General features: G+C 41.5%; 1 protein-coding gene across 4 annotated transcripts in view; it reads right to left on the reverse strand.

Moving 5' to 3' along the window:
- Nucleotides 1-24120, reverse strand: part of SERGEF (secretion regulating guanine nucleotide exchange factor) — a 245359-nt gene that overhangs the window by 75829 nt on the left and 145410 nt on the right. For 2 of the 4 annotated variants that reach the window (XM_045016967.1, XM_045016969.1), the window contains exon 10: nt 23706-23742. In XM_045016967.1, coding sequence (XP_044872902.1) covers nt 23706-23742 — 37 coding nt within the window. Of the gene's footprint in view, nt 1-2254; nt 2281-22720; nt 23146-23705; nt 23743-24120 lie in introns of those variants that run through there. The other 2 variants (XM_045016972.1, XM_045016968.1) reach the window with 2 other exon arrangements.

Consider the following 24120-nt stretch of genomic DNA (forward strand, 5'->3'; position numbering starts at 1 on the left):
GCACTCAACATCATTATCAGAGGGGTAGCCATGTTAGTCTGGTTCTGTAGAAGCAGCAAAGAATCGTGTGGCACCTTATAGACTAACAGACGTTTTGCAGCATGAGCTTTCGTGGGTGAATACCCACTTCTTGCATCCGAAGAAGTGGGTATTCACCCACGAAAGCTCATGCTGCAAAACGTCTGTTAGTCTATAAGGTGCCACAGGATTCTTTGCTGCTTCAACATCATTAGTCACTTCTAAAAATCTTGGCCTAAATCTCTAAAATTACTTAGTGAAGAAATAAAACCAGAAACATTTAAGCAAGAAAAGTAATGTGGTTAGTATATGCCTCCATCCCCTTTCTAATGTTATCACTAATGATTGTTCACTGGTTTTGGAGGCAATCAACAACAAATTACTTGAAGTTATAAATTGTTAATGACTGCTGACTGGACAAGTAGTGAATGAACCTCAGGTTTTGTCAGCCATTGCAAAGAGGGGAGCAGTACAATAATTTTTCTGAAGTAAGAAAATAATAATTTGAACTTTTTTTTTTTTGAGGCCTGCAAGAAGGACCCATCTGACAATCCAATTCAATATTTTAAGATGCAGAACTTGCAGCCACAGCACCTGTCAAGATTCCTGACAGCCCAAATAATCCCCTCAAAATCTGATCTCAGGCCTAAAGCATGAAATGATGCTAGTATCACTAAACACTATGCATGCCACCACACAAACTGCTTTGGTATCTCAAACAGAACCTGCTAAAACAATTCTAAAATTCTCCAATCCTAAATTTTATACTGGCACAGACTACTAATTGCGTCATATTTTGTGGTCAATTAAGGACACAGATAAATGTCTATTAGAGATTACGATGAAACCAATAAATTCATTTCTACTTATGATCATTGCAGAATTTGAGCTTCCAACTCTGAAGGTCAAAGATGAGTGCATTGACATCTTTGATAGTTAACCCTACAACTTTCTTAGGTTTTGACTGATCATGCAAAGTGTGCAAATGTGTATCTGCACAGCTCAAAATAAAGTAGCAGATGTCAATAGACTCACAAGGTAGGTAAAAGTGGAAGACTTTAAATTTATGAATATATTTACCCTTGAACAAAATATTTCAAAACAAAATCAATGTTAAGAAAATTAAAATTTCTATAATATACACTCAGATGTAGCAGTTTACTGAGGGTTTAAAGTGTGTGTCTAGATTATGGAACTTTCATTCCGTATTTTCTTATTCTTGAGTGCTACAAAGAAATCTCTTATTAAAACTCTTGACATTTAATTTAACAGGTATTTACAACCCAATGCAATGAACGATAGCAACACTATTTCCACTGTAAAGATTGTGATCTAGCACATTGGGTACTAACCTGGGAGTAGGGAGACCTAGGTTGTATTGACCTAGGTTGTATTTTCACTTCTGACACTGATGTTCTGCATGACATGGAACAAGTCACTTTGGCTCTCTGTGCCTCTGTTTTGCCTCACACCCTTTGTTTGTCTTGTCTATTTAGACTGTAAGCTTTCCAGGTTAGGGGATGCCTCTTATTATGTGTTTGAACAATTGAGCCTCAATCTCTGTTGGGTCCTCTGGATGCTACCACAAAAAAAATCACTGATTACATGAAGCTCTTTTAATGCCACTAAATGGTCCCTTCAAAAAAAACTCATCTCAGAAGTCTTTCCCACTTTCTATCTGGTGCTTTGTTTTGACAGGATATGGTTTCCTTACCCTAGACTAAGCAGGTGGCAGATGGGAGAGGGAGGAAGAACTGATGCAGACAGAGAAGTATCGCATTGAAAACTCGTGCAGAACTTGTCAATAGAACAAGATTCCTTTACTAGAGTGCTAAAAAAAAATCAAGTGATTTCCCGTTGATTCAGCAAATCGGTTGAACAGACATGTGGTGTTTGTTTTTTTAACTTAGGCTACACACACACACAATTTAATCAGGCAAGATCCTGATCTTCAGTCACTTCCATCAATGATGGAAAATCTGGACTGAAGGAAAACTGAGTGACATTTGAGTGACAGCAAGACCATCATACTCACATTATAAATGGCAGGCACCACAAGACTTGGAGGTAGGGGAAAATGCAGCTTATTTTTTCCTATTTGGGCCTATGGAAAAATCTGTGTGACCATTTAGTCTTCTGTGACTGACCAGAATCACCAGAACTGCCAAAGGGAGTGGAAATTACATACTGTGTTCCAACTGGGCCTTCATTCCCACAGAGGGAAGCAGGGGGGTTTCTCATGGTCACTCGCTCAGGGATTTTCTGTTGGAGGAGAGGGAGACAGCTTCTGGTCACAGCTGATGCTAGAAGCCCTACCAGTGAAGGCTGCTGAAGGAACTGGAAACCAACATGTTTCGTAGCTGCCCTTGCCTTTCCAACAAGAGCCTCCCTCTTTATTTGTGGTGTTATCCCCCTATCCCCGCGGTCACACAAATGAAGCTGCTGCCATTTTCTGCAATCATAGCCACATGACTAGAGGACTATCAATCCTCAGAGCCTTATACCTGGGTTTCTAAAGGGGCTAGTGTAAATCCAGGGTGAAATCGGTTCAGTAAGATTAATATAAATCATTTTTCATCCTTCCTATAAAAATAGTATGAGTAAATTAAACTATTTAATTTTATTGCTCCTTTAACTAATTCTACATTTAGGGAATGCAGAGATATTGAATACCTGTGCTTTGCACAGTACAGAACCACTATATTGTACCATACATTTATCATCCATAGTACATCACCCTGCTTGCCTGATGTAATGTGCCTGTTAATATGATGGATTTGTATACAAGCATTATTTCTGGAATAGTCACATGTAGAAGAATTGGTGGTTTACAGGACTCCCTTTGAAGCAAAGGTCACAGATTTGATCTACTTTGTTATCGGGAAATTGAATAGCCCAGTCAAAAAAGATTATGAATCACTCCTATCAGAACCACAGAGCAACATTTACTCTGCAGAAGCTGCCAGTAAGGGTTAGTTAAGACAATATCAGAAAAAGTATACATTGAGGATTTGTAGAAGCAGCAAAGAATCCTGTGGCACCTTATAGACTAACAGACGTTTTGCAGCATGAGCTTTCGTGGGTGAATACCCACTTCTTCGGATGCAAGTAGTGGAAATTTCCAGGGGCAGGTATATATAAGCAAGCAAGAAGCAAGCTAGAGATAACGAGGTTAGATCAATCAGGGAGGATGAGGCCCTGTTCTAGCAGTTGAGGTGTGAAAACAAGGGAGGAGAAACTGGTTCTGTAACTGGCAAGCCATTCACAGTCTTTGTTTAATCCTGAGCTGATGGTGTCAAATTTGCAGATGAACTGGAGCTCAGAAGTTTCTCTTTGAAGTCTGGTCCTAAAGTTTTTTTGCTGCAGGATGGCCACCTTAAGATCTGCTATTGTGTGGCCAGGGAGGTTGAAGTGTTCTCCTACAGGTTTTTGTATATTGCCATTCCTAATGTCTGATGAGGATTTGGCCTACATGACAAAATGCACTAGAATATGTATAAAGATTTTTTTAACGTAACAGTTCTATTAAACATTTTGTTTTGATTTTTCTGTAGATGGCTTATGACAATGGACACACTACCCACTAGCTCACGCAAACAGTCATATATTAACATGGTAATATCAATTTTAAAAGCATAATGCTGTTTTACAATTCAACTTCGGTTTCATTATACTTAAAACTGACCTTGATGTGTTTAGGCGATGAGGAACAATTAAGGAAAAAAACAAGAAAGGAGGCTACAAAAAAGCATAACTACCTAGTTCTAAAGCTAAGTGGGTCTCCTATTTGGAATTAAACTATTATATGGATTTGTGTTGCCTGTCAATTTGCCCATTATCTGAGATGTCTCAGCTCAGGGAGACGGCAGCTGCTTGCCCTGAAAATCAAAGAACTATAGAAAGCAAATAAACGCAAGCTGAATTCCTTTGAGGAAGCAGATGCTCTGCTGTAAATGTCACTCACTCTCTCACATGTAACCCAGAATTGTCACCAAGGTCCTAGTGGGTTAAGCACTTGAAACATAAATAGCAAAATGTGTAGGAAACAAAATTAATGGCTTGCTCTATTAGAGGAATTTCTCCATGTTTCATTGAGTTATATTTTATAGCACCAGAAAATGACCCAAATAAATCTGAAGTCTAAATCTCATTATGTTCAACAGTACTTGTAATTCAAAGCTATTTCATTGTGGTCCTTTCATTGACAGATAATCACAGTATCATAGAAATCAGAGATGGAAATCATCTATCAGCATATGTCCATCACCCTTCAGGACAGGATCTCCCATTGGCAGGAGCAGTCTTCAGGAGCGAGAGAAAAGTTTGCTTCTCTCTCCAATGTGAATGGAAGGAGACTTCAAAAATCAGCAGATTTGGTGAATTCCCCCCTTAGCAAGAGCTACCTTTGGGCAGCAAGGTAGCCAGTTTTGAGAGACAGTTTTCTACAGCTGGGTGGGTCTGCAATCCTATCCCCACCCAAAATGTAATTTCCTTCTCAGACAGTTCCTTCCACAGCAGGAATTGCTAGGACTGACCAGTTTATTTCCCAGGTGGCAGGAACATGACAGCCCACATGATTTTATTTTTTCACACCCATATCTATTACTGACAGTCCCACTCTCTGTCAGGATACAAACATCAACCATCTTAGATGTCTTCCAATGTACAGTTTTGCCCTCTCTGCCTAACATATTGCCTGAGAAGGCAAGAGTAGAAATCAAATTGTGATCCTGTCCTAATCAATAAGATTTCTCATAAAAATCCCAAATGATAATAATTACTATAAACCTACTGGAAGTCCTTGATCCAATGGGCTGTAAAAGCTCTTTCAGAAGCATATGGTTTTATCATTCCATTGTTTCTACAATACTGCCATGCTGCTATATTTCTGGACAAAGTCAAACGATTCATCTTTAAAAGTAAACATGTGTAACACAAGATTTATCAGACCCTTAACGTTATTAAGACATGGTTGTGTGTGCACACACATGTGTACTCTTCAATACTATATCATATATCAAGAACAATACATGCCAACATCTGAGAAAGAGGTGCACTTCATCCACAGTCATATCTCCACCTTCTTTCCCATCCACCAATCACCTCTCTCCTTTCACCTCCCCTCACTGCTTCCATTCCCTAGGGTGGCTCCCTAGCCCACCAATTACTGTCCCCATCCTCCATACTCCTCTGGATGCTGACGCTGCCCCTCACCAAAGTTCACCTGCTCACTGGTAACTCTACAACAAGCCTTAAACTAACTAGCTGTCCAAACACTTCAGTTACATTATGAACCACTGAAATTCCATCATTAGATCAATAACAAGTATTTGAGACCTTATTAAACCCTTCTCCATGGAACTCAAGAGATGCTGAAGCAGGGACCATTACATGGAAAGGCTGCACAAAAGTGGTCACCTGGTATGACTGGGGTCCCAGAGAGCCACACTATAGTTACTCAGTTAGGGTCAACTGCAAAGAATGGAGCAGAAAATCCCCAAAGCTAGTGGATATTCCAATACTTAGATTTACCAAATCAACACAAAACAGCTTCTGTAATACCTTACTGGTTACCCAGAAGTAGGGTGACCAGACAGCAAGTGTGAAACATTGGGACGGGGGTGGGGGGGTAATAGGAGCCTATATAAGAAAAAGACCCAAAAATCGGGACATCTGGTCACCCTACCCAGAAGCCAACAACACAGTTCCCTTAAAACAACCCAGCCTTAGGCCTCCAGCCAGACACCCAAGTCAAATATGATGAGGATTACTGTAAATCTTATTCCTCATATAAGAAAGTTCTACCAATCCCAAGGGATTGGACACATTACCTCCCAGGTTAAGGAATATTTCAGATCTTACCCAAATACACGCTTACAGACAATTCTTATTAACTAAACTAAAATTTATTTAAAAAAAAAGAATTGGTTAAAAGATCAGTATACATACAGATATGAATACAGTTTTGAGATCAGATTCATAGCAGAGATGGTGAGCTTTGTAGTTGCAAAGAGTTCTTTCAGAATTAGTCCATAGTTATAGTCCAATGTTTATATTCAGAGTGATCCGGACAGGACTGGAGATCTTAATCTTACGACTTGAGCTTCCCCTGCATGAAGCATCAAGCAGATCTGAGATAAAAAGTATCAGGACCCAAGGGTTTCTATACAGTTCCAGGCCTTCTTTTGAAAGCATGGAGTCCTTAGGCAAATGATAGGCAATTATGGAAACTTTGAAGTAGATCTATTTCCTAAGTACCACTGGCAATTAACTATGCAGATTAACGTAAGGTAATTTATCCATTAAGCAGTTTATCACAAACTTTAAAGAGACATATAGACAATGATACTATTTCACCCAAGATTCACCTAAATGTTAATATTCCCTTTTGATCTTGGAATCAATTGCTATAGTGATAGCCATGTAAACAGACAGTTCCTGTCTAACATCTAACAAGATATAGGTAAACACATACAGTTAGTATCACCTCCAATTCTTTAACAATATAGGTTTGCATTTCAAAATTCTAGCCTATCTAGCATGGCATGGACCTAATTACCATTCACATACTTTTCTAACATCTATCTAAAGGTTGACTCTAGGCCATTTAGCCTGCGAGCTGCTTAACCCTTTCTATTGACACTTTCTTGGCACACTTTGTATAAGATTTGTTGCAATTATATAACAGTGGTAGCAACAATGATTTGCATGGTCAGATTTTAATCCAATAATGTTATACCTGGCCAGAAGCTTACAGAGAGCTATCGAGTGACCTTATTCTTCTCTGCTGCCTGGATTCAACCCCAGCCAGGGAGCCCTGAGGATTGGAGGCGGGGAGGAAATCAGATACTGAATTGCCTTCAGTTTTTATGCTCTCAGCCTTTGCACCCAGGCTACTCATCACCAACCTCGGATTCCCTGTTTGTTCTGTGTTTGTATGGTACTTAGCACCATGGGTACAGGTCCATGACTGGAACTCCTAGGTGCTACCAACAGTACAAATAACAAAATAAAATAATCCCCAGGGGTCTGGCCAATGCTAGACACTGAGGGGGCAAAGTAGCCCTTTTATGTTTAGATTCTCGGGTCACTAGTACTGCAAGTCACTTCACATGAGACTCTGTTATGCTTTGTTCCCAGTGGTACAATATGTCCCATTAGAGGCTGTGAAGAACCTGAGGGACCACTTCTTTGGCTGGTATAAATGAGTGAAACTCCATTGTGGAGCTGTGTTAATTTACATCAGATGATGATCTTTCCTGAGATGCTGCACTGAACACAGCTCTGAGGCACTCTAGATTCAATATCACTTTTGAGGCACAGCGAGAGAATACAAACTGAACAGCAAGCTAGTGCTACCCATCTACAACAAGCAGAACTTTATGTTGCATTTTATGTCATCTTTCTCGCTTGATTTGGCAGTTTCATCTCTCCAGCACACTGCCTGTAGCTAGTGTCTTCCATCATATCCACTTCATAATAATCTAACACTTAGTTGCAGGGTACGTCTTCACTACCGGCCGTATCGGCGGGTAGCAATCGATTTCTCGGGGATCAATATATCGCGTCTCATCTAGACGCGATATATCGATCCCCGAACGCGCTCCGGAACTCCACCAACGTGAACGGCGCTGGCGGAGTCGACATGGGGAGCCGCGGACGTCGATCCCGCGCTGTGAGGATGGTAGGTAATTCGATCTAAGGTACTTCGACTTCAGCTACGCTATTCACGTAGCTGAAGTTGAGTATCTTAGATCGATCCCCCCCCGCCCCCAGTGTAGACCAGCCCACAGAGAAGGGCAGGGATGTAGAGTGAAATTTTAAATTTTGGGCTGAGGAGAGACCGAGGTGGTGCGTTATAGCTCTAATAGGGATTCTTGACTTTGACTATTACATTAAGGCCTTCTCAGAAAATATTTCATTTACAGATCACCATTGAAACGCATACAGCATCATTTAAGACAGAATCAATACATCATGGATAGCCTGCTGAATGTAATTACTTTGTAACGTGTGTGGAGGGGAGGGGAATCTAAGTCAGGATGGTGATTAAGCCAGGAAGAGAGTTGCTACCTTTTATGGAAATGTAACAGAGGCAACTCCATATAAAACCTTTCTAAACACTAAATGTTTTTAAATCATTTGCAGATTGATGATTGTCTATGTGCCTCTTTGTGCATATATGTGGGACTATATGCTAGTTTTGAAAATCTCTCCTTATACTTACATTACACATACATTTTGCGTCTTACAGATTAAACGACACAGTAAAATCTTTACACATAGCATCAGACTCTCCTTTTCAAAGTGTGTGTTATTTAAGGTTGCAACAGAGCTGTCAGCATCTTTGTTTAATATGTTTGACCTGATTCCATTTTGGTTTCCTGGACTAGCGTGGATAGATTCTCCCCCTGCCTCCCCTCCCACCCGCCACCCCCAAGAATTGTATTATTGCATGATATAGGCTAAAAAGAGGGCATTCCAAAGCCTAGTCTACACTTGCCTTCTTTCCTCTCAAATTTCCCACTGTTGTTAGAGCAGATTAAGGCCTAACCATCTATAAACACAATCAGGCTAACAAAGTACAGTAACTCCTCACTTAAAGTCGTCCCCGTTAACGTTGTTTCATTGTTACGCTGCTGATCAATTAGGGAACATGCTCGTTTACAGTTATGCAATGCTCCCTTCTAACATCGTTTGGCAACCGCCTGCTTTGTCCACTGCTTGCAGGAAGAGCATCCTGTTGCAGCTAGCTGGTGGGGGCTTGGAACCATGGTGGACCAGCAGCCCCCCTATCAGCTCCCCGCTCCCCTAAGTTCCCTGTGCTGCAGCCGCCCAGCAGGCTATCAATCAGCAGTTCAGCTGTCCCTCCCCCCACTGCCATCTGCTGCTCCTGCCCTCTGCCTTAGAGCTGCTCCCAGAGACTCTTGCTTGCTGGGAAGGGGGGGGCTAATGTCAGGGTGTCCCCCTCCCCCCTGCTCCTGCACCCCGCTTACCCCTTCTCCATATTGAGCAGGGAAGGGACACAGAAGGAGAGAGACAGAGAGCGCTTGGGGCAGCAGCTGCTGTCTCAACTTCCTGATCCACCTAAAAAGACAATGCACTTAAGGATGGGTCAGCTTACTTAAAAGGGCAGTGTGCATCTCTCTCTCTCTCCCCCACACAAGGTGTGTGTCTATCTCTGTCTGCTATGCTGTCCCCCTCCCTCTTGTTCATGCTGCCTTGATGAGAGGCTACATTAGCAACAGTGTGTTAACCCTTGAGGGTTCAGCCGAGTGCTAGTTCATCATTTAGCAGCAAGGCATTCCCTGGGAAATATCCCACCCTCTAACTTCACCACCTCAATCAAGCTTCACAATCATCATGGCTGTGAACAGTATTAAATTGTTTGTTTAAAATGTATATTGTGTGTATATCTATATAATATATCATTTTTTGTCTGGTGAAAAAAATTTCCCTGGAACCTAACCCACCCCCCATTTACATTAATTCTTACGGGGAAATTGGATTTGCTTAACATCGTTTTGCTTAAAGTCACATTTTTCAGGAACATAACTACAACGTCAAGCAAGGAGTTACTGTACTCAGGAGATAAAAATTCCTCTCCATGCTGGTTAGAGAAGCAGGGAGAGCAACAACCAAACTGAACATAATTTGCAGCTGTAGTGTGGACACAGCTTTAAGGAGGCAAAAAAGTTAGTGGTACACTATACTTCCAGTTTTGTTTCCCCACCAGCTTCCCAAACTGTAGATGAGAGACAGAGGGTGAGAGGGAGAAGCAGAGATTGATGGAGTGAGCCGCTAAACAACACTTTAATGCATCCGACGAAGTGGGTATTCACCCGCGAAAGCTCATGCTCCAATACGTCTGTTAGTCTATAAGGTGCCACAGGATTCTTTGCCGCTTTTACAGATCCAGACTAACACGGCTACCCCTCTGATACTTAACAGTTTAATAGTAACTTTTATCCCTCAAAGACTAAGGGAAAGAGCAGATTATTGAAACAAGTCCCCATAAGAGCATAATTACTTTTCTCTCTGCACCCCAAAAAGGATTGAAGTGCAAAAGAGAGTTCACAAAGCAAAGCCTGTACCAACTAATGGCTAATTTTTAAAAATGGGCCAACTTCATCCCTTGCACAATTCCATTAAGATAGGTTTGGCCTGTTTTCCATATTCAGTTTTTGCAAGACCCTTACCTCCTAAGTCAGTTGGTTTTAGTGCTTTATTTTTATCCTGTAAGCTTGCTTCAGGCTTGCAAGCCTGATTAACTTTTATTTATTATTAAGCAAAGAGATCTTGCTTGCCAGCTGAGTCCTCCCCAGTTTCTTAGAGAGGTAATGATTTCCAGTACCTCGCTCCATTACTCACGGTTCAAAGTACTAGCTCCTGAAGTGGAAAAGGAAATATCCTTGCCTCACAAGATGTTACAAATAGTGCTTCCTTGTTCCCAGAAGTTTCATGAAGAGAAATGTGAAGACAACAATCCCATCCTCTTCCTCAATATAAATACCTATCTACTGGTATGTGCATTTACAGCCTGCCCTGTGTATGGGTTGAAGTGTAAGTGCATTAAGAATGTAAAAATGGTCTTATTGGGTCAGACCAATGGTCCATCTAGCACAGTGGCCAATACCAGGTGCCCCAGAGGGAATGAGCAGAACAAGCAATCATCAAGTGATCCATTCCCTGTCATCCACTCCCAGCTTCTGGCAAACAGAGGCTAGGGACACTCAGGAATGGTATTCCATCCCTGACCATCCTGGCTAATAGCCATTGATGAACCGATCCTCCATGAACTTATCTAGCTCTTTTTTGAACCCTATTATAATTTTGGCCTTCACAACATCCTCTGGCAAGGAGTTCCACAGGCTGACAGTGTGTTGTGTGAAGAAGTACTTCCTTTTATTTTAAACCTAATGCCTATTGATTTCATTGGGTTACCCGTAGTTCTTGTGTTATGTGAAGGAGTAAACAACATTTCCTTATTTACTTTCTCCACACAAGTCTCAGTTTTATAGACTTCTGTCATATCCCCTCTTAGTCATCTCTTTTCCAGGCTGAAAAGTCCCAGTCTTTTTAATCTCTCCTCATATGGAAGCTGTTCCATACCCCTAATCATTTTTATGCCCTTCTTATTGCCTCAGCAGTGTGACCAACTCTCATGATTTTATCACAAGACCATGATAATTGGTGATTTTCTTAAAGCTCCAGCTCTTAGAGGCATGTGATTATGTGAGAATATCAGCTTTCATTTAACAACAAAAAAAGCATGTCTGAAGAGAAAAGCTTGAAAATGTGACCAAAGTGCACCCTAAAGGTTCAAAAATTAAGGATGCAAATAAAAAAGGCACAAAAATATTTTTCTCTTATGGTTTTTGTGACCTAACCCATGAGTTTTGAAAGCTGGGGGTTGGTAATACTGCCTCAGAAGCAACTCAGTGAAGGAAGTTAGCCTCAGAGATGCCTTACCAGGAGCAAATTACTTACATTGAGCCAGTTTAGATAGGCTGGCTTGTGCCTGGGGGCCAAAGCCAAGATCATGCCCACTTTCCATCCCTCCTGCTCAGGAGGGGAGCAGCAGACACACAGTGCCTCCTTATTCCCATGTATCTTGACCCAAGATCCATGGAGGTGGCACAGGGGCATAGAAGATCTTATTTTCCCTTACTGTCCTGTGCAGCCATGAAAACAGAGCTATAATATGACCCCTGAGAGGTCTACACAGACCATCCTAGGCCTATTTTCTAAATATGTGTACAGTGTCTTCTGTCCACCCATCCCCTTCAGGTATGATATTTCTTCTCCGTGATACAACAACAAGTGTAGATCTCTGGTGGTTAATATATACACAGAACCCAAAAGCCTTTAGCAAGGGTACAAAAGATTAGGCTTTGCATTGTTGCTGATTAAGTTTTCTGATTATTTGTTACTCAGCATTATAATATTAAAACCCTAATTTGTTGTACTTCCTAGTGCTTTCAGCCACTCTGCTGTCCTTGCGTTTTTGGTTCGGGGATTAATACTCTTGCATGCTCTACGTAACTCACTGAACCCAGACTTCCCTTCTTCCATCCTCCTGCTAGTCAATTTTTTATAAAAAGACTTTTCTTCTCTGCTAACACACTTTTAATCTCTCTCTCTCTGTGAAGCCAGGATGACTGTTGCTCCCCCTTACTTACTTTCTTGAAAACTAAGGTAAATATGCTCCATGTGCCAAGTGAATTTATTTCCAGTTGCCTTTAAATAAAGTAGTTCCACTTAATTCTTCTGTCTGAACTAAAACTGAAATAATAGAACAGAAGGGGAAACACAGAGAACTGACTTGCCAAGTTGATGGCAGAGCCTGGACTAGAACCCAAAGGTGAATTCCTGATCCCATTCCAGGCAATGGGAGTTTTGTCGTTGACTTCGGTGGGGCCAGGATTTCACCCCATGTCTCCTGAGTCCTTGTCCAGTACCCTATCTCCTAGACCACACTACTCAATATGGTGCCCTTTTTATATTAAGCATCCAGATGACCTCTCATTCTGTAGCATCTTCTCTTACTATAAACTCTGATACTAGACAACTGGTTGAGACAAGAATTCCCCTGATGCTGTCAGGGAATTCCCTTTTCAAATGCAGAAGTCAACAGTTTTATATCTGATCTGACCAGCCACAATATTAACTCGGTAAAATAGACTGGCAGCTTGTCTCTCAGTATCCCTTTGAAAAAGGCCCAAAGAAGTCAGTGTTAATCTTTGTGAGTGTAACCTGCAAAACACACACACACACACACACACACACACACTTACTTCAATTTCATTCTGATTTTCTATCCCAAAAGGGCAGTGATTAATGCGCCTGGAGCATTGAAAATACTCTATGGAATAGTAACCCAAATCCCACTCACATCAATGGGCATTTGAATCTCTGTGTTGTATGGTAAGGCTAAATATCTAGGCATTCATAAAGCACCTGGTCACCATGGTATATCTAAGTGTGGAATTCTTCAACATGTGCAGGCGCTGCCTTTCAGCCATGCTTTTCAGCCATTTACATTTTAAAGACCTCTTTAAAGCCACATAGACAGCTAAATGATATATAAGTAGCTCAGCCAGAGAGCAAATTTTCATAGCCAACATATCAACCCCTTAAAAATGACAACAACAATGGTTACTAGAAGCCCTGCCAGGTGCCCTTTAATAATCAGTGAATCTGATTAGTATTGCAATGAGAAGAGACAGCAGGCTGTAACATGACTCCATGTTGGTCTGCCAGGACACCCTTACAATAGAGACCTTAGACGCAGTGGGATTTTTCATGTATAATAAATAAAGTAATAGAATAGCAGGCTGAGCTCCTTGCTGAACACCCCTGCACTGTGTATGTTAAAGATTCCTCCAAATATTATGGCAGGATAAAAAGAAACAGAGAGAATTTATGATTTTCTTCTTGTGACCGCCTGCTGAGTCCCCAGGGACTGAATGTCAGACACATGACTACATCTGCAGCTTTGTAATGCTGCCGTGAACATCTAAATAACACTGTCAGCATAACATAGAGATCTGTCCGCCAGGCTGCCCCAGCCTCCCTTCCCTATTGGTGCTCACTCTGCCATAGAAATATGTCTTTCATAATCTGTTATAACAACTCCTGGTCTGAAGCTCTTTACAATAATTTAGCTGGAATCATGGAGCTTATCTAAAAGAAATTGACCTTCTGGATTAAAGGGCAAAAGATTTCAATGTGAAAACCCTTCACCTTCATTATTATAAAGATGAAGACTGCAGTGCTGTGGATGGCAGTTGTAAATGCTACAATTTCAGAGACTATGTCTGGGTTTGGATTCGTATTTTTGCTCTCACTTATCCCCGACATGCATAGGCAGCAAGTGGCTAGAGTTAGAGTGGGTTCAGTCCCCCCAGCTCGATCAGATCAGATCAGCAGGCACAGCCCCGTAGCTTGGCGTGCCAGGGACAGGAGGGGGCAGGGCATTGCGGGTGCACATGTTATGGGACGCTGTGGCAGGCTCCCACAAAAGCCAATGGGCTGGAGTGGGGAACCGGTCAGACCCAGCCTCATGGGACAGGTGCCACTCTGCCTGCCTGCCTCCCTCTTGTGGGCATCCCCTGTCCATGTCCCTTTGGCAGCCAGAGCCCCATGGGAGGAGAGGATCAGGGGCCACTCAGACACTGAGCCAAGTGTGCATTCCCAGCCCAGGTCAAACCCCCACTCCATCTGGGGCCAGAAGGATCTGGCGCCCCAGGATGCAAGGCTGCCCCCATTCCCCACATTGACCCAGGTGGGTGTGCTGGAGAGGGGGTCTTGCCCTGCTGGATGCGCCAACACCAGTGCACCTGCCTTGCTCAGATAGCTTCCTAGAGCCAAGGTAACTTGGAGGGGCTTCAGGTCTAGGACAGATGGGGTCTCTGTCTCCACTCCCCTTCAGCCAGGAGGACTTAGGGGGAAGTGGTGGCAGACTGGCTGAGGCTGCTGTTGCAGTATTCCTGTCTGACCATGGCCTCCTGGCCCAACTCTTGGGCAGGAGCACAGGGTTAGAAGCCCAGGTCTGCCCCAAGGAGGGGCTGGATGGAGTGCTAGGGAGAGGACCAACAGGGCACTAACAGGGCAGAGAGCTCAAGCAGGATCCCTGCACCATGCAGGGTACAGCTCCCACAGGTCTGCCCTTCCCAGAGAGTGTGCCCCTTGTAACTAAGGGTGAAGCTGGGCAGGGGCACTGGGGAGGGGCACTGGGGGATTCAGGCTTCCCGAGGACACCCCAGGGAAAGGCTGGGCCAAATCCAACCCCAGGCCCAGTTGGCAGGTCCTTTCCTCCTGGTGCTCCTCCCCACAAGGCTGCCAAGGGACCTGCCCCAGAGCCATTCTGGGCCCCAGCTCTCAGCACTGCAGCACACGGGACTGAGCCCAGCACAACAGCTGAGGGCCCTCGCCTCTTGGGCTTGTTTGGTTTCTTTGTCATCAGTTCACCTGCTCAGTGGCAGGAACTGGGTCCAGCCCAAAGGGGCAGCGAGCTCGTGGAGAGAGAAGGATCACCCCAAAAGGGAAGTGAACTGGGTGGAGATTTCAGAATCCACTGCTTTTGTCCTGTCCCATTTTCTTCCAGAAGCCAAGACCCAGGCTTTTCACAAGATAGCAAAGTGAGACCTTTCCCAGCAGATTTTGTACTATACTTCTGAAGGTACTGTGCAGTTTTCAGTTCAGTAAATTAATGGGGCCACCAATAATTTTGACAGAAAGATGTTTTTCTTCATTTGCTTGATAAAGCAGATTCTCTCATTAAATTCAAGAAAGTATGTACAATATTTTTTCCCATGCAACTGGATGATTTTCAGTCTCAGTGGGACCAGACAGCCTGTGTCTTGACATTTATGGGACTGTTTGAATTAAATTTGCAGATAACCATACAACCTTGACACAAATTGTACACTTATCCTGCAATCCAGTGAACATGGACAGGAAATGCCTCACTCTGGCAGTAGAGATAAATCTGATCCTTTTTCTGTAAGATACTACTGTACTCTGAAAAGTTAAGACACAGATTTTAAAAATTAGATGCACAAAAATGCAATCACAGTTGTATGTGCACAATTAATCTATTGAAAATGACTGGTTAGGCATCTGTTTGGGTTGGCAAATGGCCATTTGTGTATGCAACCATGGATGCACAAATTAGGCGTGCAATTAGACGTGACCAATTGTGAAAATCAGGCCCTCCAATATCACTGAACATTTTGCCTGATTAAAAAGTAGCTATCTTTCAGGAGACATGGAATCAAATCTTACTTTGCACAGAGATGAGAGAAGGTTTGGAGGTCTCTTTTTATAAAATATCTCCACTGGCCTCTTCTCCACAGAATTTTCCACCTGGGTACCTCAACAGGTAACAACAGGAGCTGTAGCAGAGAAGCTGCCAGTTTTTTTTTTTAATCCCTGTGACATCTGAACTAGCTCACAGTGGGTCTAGATGATATGGTGGTTAAAATGCCAGTGGTCACTGGCATCTTGTCTACATTAGACATCCCACTTCTACTACTGGTGGAGCAGCACTGGAGGAAAATTTTAGGGGGAAAATGTCTATTGTAGACAAGGACTTAATCCCTAGTAGACAACCACAAAACCCACTGCAGAACTCAATGAGATCATCAGTCTTTGCTTGAGAGAGACTGAAGGACTGGGAATGTTGTTGTGCCACAGATCTTTTACACTGATAGAACTTAGTGGGAAAGCTGTATTGTGCCTTCCTCCACCACATCCAGCTCTCATTAGTTTTATTGAGAGCACCATTTCCAGAGCACCATTTCATCTATACTTAAACTTTTCTTCAAGTCTGGTTTTCTGCTGGAAACATAGCTGCAATTTACTCTAGCAGAGGCTACAGTATTTTACTTTGTGAGCATAAAGAGGACCAGGGAGAAAATGTGTTCCACTCACATAGTCTTGTTTTAGTTGTGCAGCAACTAGTTTAGCTGTGCAGCAGTCCAGTACGAGTGACACTCAATGTCATCACACTCAGTGTCAGTAGTTCAAACACTGTGAATAACCCTACAAAAACAGATAACCAGTGAACTTTTGCAAGAGAAAGAACAGTTCAACGGAGCCAAATTCAGTTTCAATCTGTAGCATGTAATAAAAGGATCATAAATACTACTCTGATGGTTTGTGATGTCTTCCTATCCAGAACTCTGGAACTATTACAGAAGGGCCCACCCTAGATGGTCTACCCCACTTTGTAGAAGACCAAGTCATGCTGGGACAGGACTTTGGAGACCAGATCCAATTGGCATCAATTTCTGTAGCTCCAGTGATTTCATTTGCAATTCAACAGCTGAGGATTTGACCTGGAAGTTTAGTGAGTACTGTTTGACTATTCATCCTGTACAGCCATGGTCAATACTCTTCCTATTTTATATACTTCACTATCAAGTCTTAGTACCTAGAGTTAAAGAGCTCCTTCAACGTGGGAGTTAGTAGTATGCTTTTAAATCTGCTTTTTAAAAAATAAATATTTTCCCTTCCACATCCTAAAATCTTGTTGTCTTACTTCCCTTCTTTCTAAAAGTCATATCTTTTATTAAAAGTATATAAATGAGGAAAGCTGATTTCTCCAAGAAGAAGCCAAAACAAATGATATTATCCTTTAATGGATTCTGGGAAGCCAAAAATACTGTGATCTTATCTTTTAATGAATTGACCTGTTTATAACTCACTACACAAGGAGGATAAAGTAAAATTATAGAGAAGAGGAAGAAAAAGCATAATCATGTTTATGCTTACATTAGGAAAACTGTACAACTATTTAATAAAAGCAGTTAAATATGTCAGGACCTGTTAATTTAATAAGACACCTACACTTCTTGGATGCTGGAGGCACTTCATCTTCAGACTTGTACTTCACAATGCAATAAAGACATGCATATGTTCACAACAACTTCACATTTACAAACTTATATTGCTTGATTATTCTACATCCCACATGTAGTATGTCAAGTGTTCTATTTCAGGATAATTATTCTCTTAGAAAACATATGTTTAGAACATAGCCCCACAGAGAGAAAAATCTGTAATACAGCTCTTCCTCACAAACACACAACTTAAAATCATGCTTCCATGTATAGAAGAAGTCTCATTATATATTTTTTTCATGGGTTTGAAGGTTTTAGTCCCCAATCCTTCAAATTTTAAGCCCATGTTTAGCATCATTACTGTGAACATGGTTGCATCATGCAAAGATCATGGCACGATCAATCATGACCTTAGATGCTACTGATCATATTTTCCTCAGTATCATAAGTTTAACACCTTCTCATACAAAGTTAAAATGCCATCTTTCATTGTGCTGGACAACTTTCTGTGAAAATTTCTTAACAAAACTGAAAATGTTTGAAATGAGAGCATTTTGGAAATGCAAGACAGAAAGTCGTCCACTATTTACAAATATAATTGTTCTGATCCATTCAAATTTCATGTCAAAATTGATCCTTGTTCAAGCAAAGGATCACATGAACATACAAAAATTCACAGCTGCATGATTTTAATGACAAAACTCCATTTCATGAGATTCCTCCCCACACACACAAAAAACATCACTGAAAAAAAGTTAGCATGAAAAAACTCACAATTTTCCACATCTTAGCTATTATTTCAAACTCCCAAGATTCAAATTAATACATGATATGGCAAATCACAGTCTCTCATTTCTATTAATGTTAACTGTCACCTAATGACCAGATTAGAACAGAAGGTCTCCCCATTTACCCCACAACAACGGTGTGAAATTGGGTCCTTGAAGTCAATAGCCAAACTACCATTGACTTTACTAGAAGAGTTGTCATAAACAGATAGTTAAGGGTTAATGCCTCTTTTACCTGTAAAGGGTTAAGAAGTTCACCTAGCCTAGCTGACACCTGACCAGAGGAAACAATGAGGGAACAAGATGTTTCAAAAGGAAGGAGGGAAGTTTCCTTTGTTTAGAGTCAGTTTCAGCCAGAGTGGAAAAGATCAAGGAACCAGCCTCTTATCAGAGTAGTAAGTTTTAGAAAGGAATAAATAGGTTTATGTTTATTTTCTTTTGTAACTTGTCTTTGTGCAATTAGGGGAATTATCAAATTGGGTATTCTTGTGTGTATTAAGGTTTTTGCCCAGGGGAACATCCTGTGTTTTAAATCTATTGTCTGTGAGATTAGCTGGTATGCTGTCTCCCAGAGGTTTTTTTTTTCCTTTTCTTTTACCTTTCTTTTCTTTAATTAAAAGCCTTCTTTTTAAGAACTTGATTGATTTTTTCCCCTGATTTTTTAGATCCAAGGGAATTAGATCTGGACTCACCAGGGAATTGGTGGAGGAGTCTCTCAAGGCTACCCAGGGAGGGGAAGGTTTTTGGGGGAAAGAGAGTTTTCCAGGTACTCAGAAATCTGGATGGTGGCAGCGAGACCAGATCTAAGCTGGTAGTTAAGCTTAGAGGTGTTCATGCAGGTCCCCACATCTGTACCCTAAAGTTCAGAGTGGGGGTGAGACCTATGACAAGGGTCTATGGCCTCAATTATACAAAAGATCCACTAAGTGCAAACAGTCCACCTGTGTAGATCTCTTTATAAGACTGGGGCCTATTAATAACCCTATAGGAGAGAGGAGGGAAAAAAAACTTTAATGGAGGAAAAACAGGGAAGAAATACATTAAATAAGTTACCCATGAAGAGGCACAAAATCACACATGAAGATAGACTGTCCAAAGTAACATGGAAGGAAAATTAGCTGCCAAATAGACCTGTACAATACAATTTGCACTATCAACAAGACTAGGAAGAACAATTTCTTCACTAAGTTTAAGAAATTAATTTTAAATGTATTTTCTGGGTCTCAAAGGAAATGATTTTGACTTAAAGGGAAGACACAAACAAAAACACACACCATGTGTGTTTGCATATAAAGTGTGTGTATGTATGCTTTCCAAATTGAAATTGCTTTAATATTCTAGGGTTTGGGGTTTTTTCATTTATATATTTCTTTTACTACAAAAAGTTTTACAGTTTTTTTTATTAGAAATCCATGCAGTGTAAGTGTTTGGAAATTTACTAATAAAGCATAGATTATTTATCAGTGCTCATTAAAGTCTCTATTATAAATGCTATTGAAAAACTGTGCAATCAAATATACATATTATAGATTGTGAGATGTATATAACTAGTGAAAAGGCTAGCCATTTTGAACTAGCAACAAGTTATGAAAGGTTGGAAAAAATAATCTTTTCCACAAAATTAAACTTTTTTAAAAGTATTTTTTTAAAATTCACCTAACACGTAGGTCATACCATAATGCTTTAAGTTTAGAAATATTTTGTTGCTGAATATTTTTTGTTGTGATATGTCACAATAAAAATGTCCTTAACTTTATGCTCTGAGAACATTCCTACAGAAATCAGTGAGTGTACACATAGGGCATGAAATTAGATATGTATAAATCTTTACACAATTGACATTAAATGTACTGCTAATTATTTCAAGGATCTTTCTTTTGCCTGCATATTTATTTTTGAGATTATCTCTATGTGGCAGAAGATTATTTACTAGGAGGACATTGGGAGGGACAGGGAGATAAGGTTTAAACCCAACACTTTGCTTTCACTTGCACTGGAGAAATCTGCTACTAGCTAAACTTTCAGTCCATAAATTCAGTGAAGTCCAATGTCAGTTTTCAAATTGCTAGCTGGCTTTCAACAGCACCTGTGTCACTAATTAGCAAGGGCAATGGACAATGAACAACTGGTGTGTGGGGGGGAATATCTTCCCATAGTCAGTAGAATGAATCAAATTGAATAGTTCATAATAGGATTTATCATACAAGGGTAATAACTTATATGCTGCATACAAAATGTGCTCTGTAGATGGTTTATGAATCTACCAAGACTCCAACATGAAATAAATACCTCCTTGAAAATAGTACATGAATGTACATCACATATCAAATGGGCAATTTTCCAAGATATCATAGAATCATAGAATTTAAGATCAGAAGGGACCATTATGATCATCTAGTCTGACCTCCCGCAAAATGCAGGCCACAAAAGCTGACCCACCCACTCCTGAAATAATTCTCTCCCTTGACTCAGCTGTTGAAGTCCCCAAATCCTGATTTAAAGACTTCAAGTAGCAGATAATCCTCCAGCAAGCGACCCCCGCCCCATGCTGCGGAGGAAGGCGAAAAACCTCCAGGGCCACTGCCAATCTACCCTGGAGGAAAATTCCTTCCCGACCCCAAATATGGCGATCAGCTGAACCCCGAGCATGCGGGCAAGACTCTCCAGCCTGGCACTCGGGAAAAAGACTTTCAATATCCCAACAATGACCCTCGGTACTAATTACCAGTGGCGGCACGTTATTGACCTATTGACTAAATCGCGTTATCCTATCAAACCATTCCCTCCATAAACTTATCAAGCTTAATCTTAAAGCCAGAGAGGTCCTTCGCCCCCACTGTTTCCCTCGGTAGGCTGTTCCAGAATTTCACTCCCCTGATGGTTAGAAACCTTCGTCTAATTTCAAGCCTAAACTTCCCGACTGCCAATTTATATCCATTTGTCCTCGTGCCCACATTAGTACTGAGCTGAAGTAATTCCTCTCCCTCCCTGGTATTTATCCCTCTGATATATTTAAAGAGAGCAATCATATCTCCTCTCAACCTTCTTTTGGTTAAGGAAAACAAACCAAGCTCCTCAAGTCTTTCATACGACAGGCTTTCCATTCCTCGGATCATTCTAGTGGCCCTTCTTTGTACCCGTTCCAGTTTGAGTTCATCCTTCTTAAACATGGGAGACCAAAACTGCACACAGTACTCCAAATGAGGTCTCACCAACGCCTTGTATAACGGGACTAGCACCTCCTTATCTCTACTAGAAATACCTCGCCTAATGCATCCCAAGACCGCATTAGCTTTTTTAACGGCAACATCACATTGCCGACTCATAGTCATCCTGCGATCAACCAGGACTCCGAGGTCCTTCTCCTCTTCCGTTACTTCCAACTGGTGCGTCCCCAGCTTATAACTAAAATTCCTGTTAGTCATCCCTAAATGCATAACCTTACACTTCTCACTATTGAATTTCATCCTGTTACTAATACTCCAGTTTACAAGGTCATCCAAATCTCCCTGGAGGATATCCCGATCCTTCTCCGAATTGGCAATACCTCCCAACTTCGTGTCATCCGCAAACTTTATCAGCCCACTCCTACTTTTGGCTCCGAGGTCAGTGATAAACAGATTGCGGTAATGACTCCTGTGGAAGTGAGAGGGAGCTCAAGGGAGCTATTAGAGACATTCCATTCATTAGGTGCAAAGGGGCAGTGTAAGGCATGGCACCCACTTCTCGCAAGCACCCCTTCTTGTCAGCTCTGCCTGCTGTCTTTAAATAGTCCTGGCCCTGGTATCTGGCTGTACCCCAAGGGCTTCCTCCCTGGAAGCAATGGTATCGCCCTCTTGATCTACTCTGGCTCCAGTCTACAGCTGGGCCACTTAGTTCAGTTCCCCTTCTGGGATTTCTCACTGTCCGATTGTAGGCCAGTTCTGCATTGCCCTCTGGGGGGACCCAGGCCTACCAACTACTCCAGGTCCCAGGCACGTGCTTTCAGTTCCCTGGGCCACTTTCCCACAGCCCAACCTTCGCCCAGGCTTCACCCTTACCTCAGGGCTCATCTAAGTTCAGGCCCAGCAGCCAACCAGCAGCTCTTCCTTGCTGAGCTGTCCGTGGTGCTGCAGTTCCCTTTGGCCAGACAGGAGCACCACGCCTCTAGCACCAAACTTGCCTCTAGCAAGGAACTGACTGTCTCTGCCTCTGCAGCTCCTTTTATAGGGCCCGCCTGTCCCCTGATTGGCTGATTTCCCTGCAGCCTCTCTGATTGGCTGCTTGGAGGACTCCTATACTGTTCCTTTCCTGGGATGGGTATGGGAGGACACTGAGGCCTCCAGCAGGGGGCCTCTGGGCATAGTCCACCCCATCACAGGCAGATAGACAGATAGGACTCAGAAAATCAGTTCATCCAAAGAATGCTTCTCTTTAAAAAAAAGTCTGTACTAAATAAAATGGGCTGCTTGGGCCTAAAATGGATAAGTAGTAACCCTATTTTTGTAACACACACACAAAATATTTTCTGATAAAAACTATTATATTCATAGTCTATCTGGGTAACTACCAGACTTGCTCTGATTTTACAGGATATATATGGATCTATGTTTGGATACTGGAGGGCATGACTCCCACTGATTCCTCATTTAGTGTCACAATTAGGCAAAATTCCTTGTTTAACACCTTGAAGCCTGAACCAGTGGCCTAGTGGCTAGGACACTGGACTGGGACTCAGGTGCCCTGGGTTTAATTTGCAGCTCTGCTACTGGCCTACTGGGTGATCTTCAGTAAGTCACTTCTCCCCTCTCTGGGCCTCAGTTTCGCCATCACTAAAATGGGGATAATGATACTGACATCCTTTGTAAAAGCACTTCAACATCTACTGATGGAAATAGTGCTATATAAGAACTGGGTATTAATAATTACACATCATGAGGGTTCAGTCCCAGTGCACATCAGCAGGTATCCTGTGAAGTCAGTAGAAATCCAGGATCTGATTATTTCTGGTACTGGAAGACAGGATTATCTTTCCATTGGTGTTAGGACTAGAACTTTTCACCATACTATAGGAGCCACATTTAAGTGGAGAGGTACTATATATGCTAAGTAGCGCTGGCTGTCATTTTAAACACTTTCAAAATTTCAACAAAAACTACAAGAATTTTTCTATTAAATATTTCACTTTAAATGTTTACCACTTTTTGACCAAGATTAGCTGCTCCTTTGAATTTGTGACTTCATGCTTTAATGGTTCAATTGTAAAATATGTCCTAGGACAACTGAAATTAATTTTGCTGTAACACTCATCAACTCCCCACTCTCCCTTTCTCTGTTGTCAGCAGGAACATTGAAAAGTGCTATCCAGGCATCATTATTACCAGTGCTTTTTATATTTCAGATTTCTTTTCTCACCAATACAGATAGATTGTTTCCTCCTTCCTGTTACCATATGCAGCTCTACCAAGCATTCTGTAATAATTCACTGTGTACATTTTCTTTTAATCTTGTGCTACTTACAAATGAGAAAAAAAAGCAACCATAGCATTAGATATAAAATTAAGCTACTTACCAACTACTGCCAGATTATGCTCTGAGCCACATGCAATCTGCAAAAGAAATGTGAATGAATGAAAGAGAATCTGTGGACAAGTTTAAGTAGATACAGTACTAGGACAGAGACAACCACAACCATGACAGGAAATTAAAAATTAGGCTGAAAAACAATTGTGGTTGGTACAATGTAAAATTAAGTTTGAAGTACACTACTGTACATTTCTGAGAAAAGTTCATTAGTGGTCTCACTTCATTTGTTAATAAACAGCTGTTTACATTAAAAAAGACAACCAAAATCACAATTGATATTCTATCCTTTTTCATAAGGTAGACCGCAGATTTCCAAAGACTTTAATGTTATGCACTTATATCAATAGGACTATTTGTGCACATAAACTAAGCACGAGCAGGAGTCTTCTGGGGATCAGGGT

Source organism: Mauremys mutica, chromosome 4 (assembly GCF_020497125.1).
Source record: "Mauremys mutica isolate MM-2020 ecotype Southern chromosome 4, ASM2049712v1, whole genome shotgun sequence".
Classification (NCBI taxonomy): Eukaryota; Metazoa; Chordata; order Testudines; family Geoemydidae; genus Mauremys; species Mauremys mutica.